The sequence below is a fragment of the Coregonus lavaretus genome, assembly GCF_964263955.1.
Source record: "Coregonus lavaretus genome assembly, contig: HAP1_SCAFFOLD_1253, whole genome shotgun sequence".
NCBI lineage: Eukaryota > Metazoa > Chordata > Actinopteri > Salmoniformes > Salmonidae > Coregonus > Coregonus lavaretus.
In genome coordinates, this window is record NW_028163192.1 from 128142 (window position 1) to 131488 (window position 3347).

Genomic DNA, 3347 nt, shown 5'->3' on the forward strand with positions numbered 1-3347 from the left:
TCGACTGGTAGGCTCTTACGTGTGTGTGTGTGTGTGTGTGTGTGTGTGTGTGTGTTAGTGGTGCGCGGGTCAGCTGTTTGTTCAACCGAACCCACCCGCAATTGCTAATAACCCATCCGCAACCGCCCGACTATATGTGATAAAGTGAAAATCTGAGGCCCGCACCTGACCCTAACCCGCAAATATAGAACACCGTCAGAACGATTTCTTAGCAGGGGGTGCAGGATTTTTTTGTGCCTAGTTTGGATATGTTTCTGCTTATAATTTCCAACATTTTGGTAGGCTATTTGTTAGTCAACTTGTCTATAATTAGATAGAAGACTAAATAAACCAAAAACTTTTAGGGATCAAGAAGAAAATGCAATAACTTAAGATCAAAAGGGAAACATTTTCTGTGCAAAATTTCCAAATGACATCAGTTTGACGGGTTGAAAACGACCAGACATGTTTCTGATAAGATTTCAGTTTGGCTTGGATGCACATTTTATGTGGTTGAAATATTATCAGCTTTTATGATGCTGATAAAGCAGTCCCTAGCTGCGCATTTGCATTCCCTCAAGATGCTGAAAGAAATCATATTTCTCCACTGCTGTTCCCGAGTCAAAATAAAGCCTACATTTGGTGTAGCCTATCATTTTACTGCAAGAAATGCTTAATTCTGCAGGAGTTAATATTAAGACTGTGAGAGGTTAAAGATCTACAGTCAGTGTCCAGATTTCAGTTTCCATCTAACCCATCTGAACAGTAGGCTGTTTGTTCCCTTGACGTGCCATAGGCCTATTTGAATCCCCCTCTTGTGACTGTCGAATTTCTATAGTGCCTCACAATCATCAAACATAACATAGGCACTGCCATCATCCTCTTTTAACACTTCACCAAATATTTTCCAAACATTACTTTTCTGGCCGTCCCTTCTTTATTTTCAACTTTCCATTTCGTAGCTTTTCTCTTATTGAATTAAAGCGTTTGGTGATTGGTGTGTAGTCTATCTGGCGCGCGTCAAGTTATGCCCTAAAGTTTAGGCTTACACACTAATGCCAAATAGCCTATAGATATAACTTGCACAATAATTATACATTTATGGATTTTTTAATGTATTGTTTTCTGTTTATTCAACAATATTTCATGACCCTAAATCCCCCGCCCTGTGGATATAACCGCAGGACTTCTGGTTATGAGTCAACCCGCGCATCACTAGTGTGTGTCACATCTCAATTGTTTGACCCGATGTCTGTACATATTATTGTGGCCAAACCCAACATCCCTCTCCCTGCCTCTGTGAGTGCCCTGAAGAAGGTGTCACGCCATATGGAGGTGGTCCCTTCTGTCCGGCCCTGCAGGCAGCAGCTGGACAAGAAGACACAGTGGACCAACACCAATGAGGAGAGCCTGAGGAGAATTAAAGAAAACCTGGCCTCCATAGAGCTTGACCTGGAGGAAGGCCTGAAGACGGTCAATGACGGTCTGGACATCAACCAAGAGAGGCAGAAGAAGAATGAGGGATGCTTCAGAGCCTGGATTGAGAAGTGGATGGGGAGGAGGAAGGATGAAAGACTGAGGGATGAAGATGTGAATAGGGAAGACAATGGGAGGAGGGGCGAGGAGTTGAGGGCACTGATCCAAGTGATGAAGAGAAACTGCAGCAAAATGAGATCTTGAGGCAGTAGACCTGGACAGTTGGCTGAATGACTTGGAAAGGTTGAAAGTGGCTTTCAAGAAATGCACTGGAGAGATGGCCGAAATGGTAGAGAGCATGGCAGAAATGAAGACCAGCATAGCCAAGAACAGGCTCCTCAAGCTTGAAAAAAAGAAGTATGAAGTCCAGCGCTTTGTAAGTTACTCTTACTTATTGAGTGTAGTCATGTATCTAATGTATTTATAGATTAGTTATACAGTATATCTAGAGATTGTGTATAACATAGCACTGTCCTGACAGTTTGTTTGTTGTTTCTGGTATTACAGAGCCCAGGGAAAGTCTCTGGTCCTGTGCCTGGCCAGACTTGCCTTTCTCCTCTTGTGACCTCAGCACCCTGGACCCTGGCTGAAGCCCTACGGGCCCTGCCCTCTCCAGAGGATGTCCCAAAGCCTCTGACTCCTCCCAGCCCTGTCCCTGTCATTGTTGCTCCGCCTGCTGTGGAGTACTTACCATACCACCACAGCCCTCGCCTGGCCCCAATCACCAACCTGAGCGAGAACGGTAGGAAGCTGCTCCAGAAAATGTCAGGAGTGGCCCCACAGGTGAGAGGAAATACAGAAAGCCCTTGCCTGGCCCCCATCACCAATACAGGAAGCCCTCGCCTGGCCCCCATCACCAACCTGAGTGAGAACAGCAGGAAGCTGCTCCAGGAAATGGCGCAGAAAATGACAGGAGTGTACCCACAGGTGAGAGGAAACAGGAAGGGGATATTGGCCATATGTCCTACAGTATATCATAACTCTAGATATCGTAGCTCAAGAGTAGAAAATAGCCATAAGCTTATATTACTTTATCTCCTTGTCCAAAATATTCAGGAAGGGAAGGTCAAAAGGAAAAAGGGCAAGGCAAAAAAGCGAGTGAAGCAAGAGCAGGCTAGTAACATGAAGCAGGTGGAAAATGTTGGAGAAAGTAAGGAGGACAAGAAAGAGGAAAATAAGAGTCTGAGGAAGAGGTGAGGAAATAGAAGAAGGAGAAGTAGAACATAACAAGGGCATTTTTGAGATTTATAGAAATAGAATGAGGTAGAGAATTATAGAAATAGAATGAGGTAGCAGAGAAAGAGCAGCTATCTGATGTGTAAGTGAAAACTACTATTTATTGTCCTGTTTGATTGACAGGTTTCTCCAGTGGCTGCTGCCCAAACTTAGATGTTTGAATAAATAATGGCCATCTACTACTACAACACACACACACACAGATATTTTGAGTATTGCTTACTCCTCCAATACACACAGAAACTTAATTTCAGACACAGGAACTATGTTTAGAAAAATACACATATTGGTCTCGTTCTAATATTTTGAGACATGCACTATTCTTTAAAATAAAAAAACTACAAAAAATGTTTGAAATATGCATTTTCAATAAAGCTTTTGAAATTGCAATTATTTGTGTCAGACTGTTTTTTTGTTCTTCATTAATTACAGCAAGGGAACAATTATTGTAGTGACATTACATGACATGTTATGTACCAGTGGGTGTTTTATATTCTGCTGTCCTGCACTGGATCCCACTGTAGGTGGCAGTAGTGCACAAAATAGTTGGTTTGCTCACCAGAAACCCAACCAGGCAGAGAGACTATTGTTACCATGCAACGAGCAGATGCTTCAGTGCAGGGTTGCCATGTCCGCAGTTTTGCTAACATTTGGGC

General features: G+C 43.1%; 1 protein-coding gene across 1 annotated transcript; it reads left to right on the plus strand.

Moving 5' to 3' along the window:
• The first annotated feature begins 935 nt into the window (after positions 1 to 935).
• Positions 936 to 3079, plus strand: LOC311118405 (uncharacterized protein). The gene is made up of 3 exons (XM_084193208.1): positions 936 to 1831; positions 1963 to 2382; positions 2815 to 3079. The coding sequence occupies exons 1-3, from the start codon at positions 1733 to 1735 to the stop codon at positions 2842 to 2844; spliced, it is 549 nt and encodes a 182-aa protein (XP_084049334.1). The 5' UTR covers positions 936 to 1732; the 3' UTR covers positions 2845 to 3079.
• The last annotated feature ends 268 nt before the right edge of the window (positions 3080 to 3347 follow it).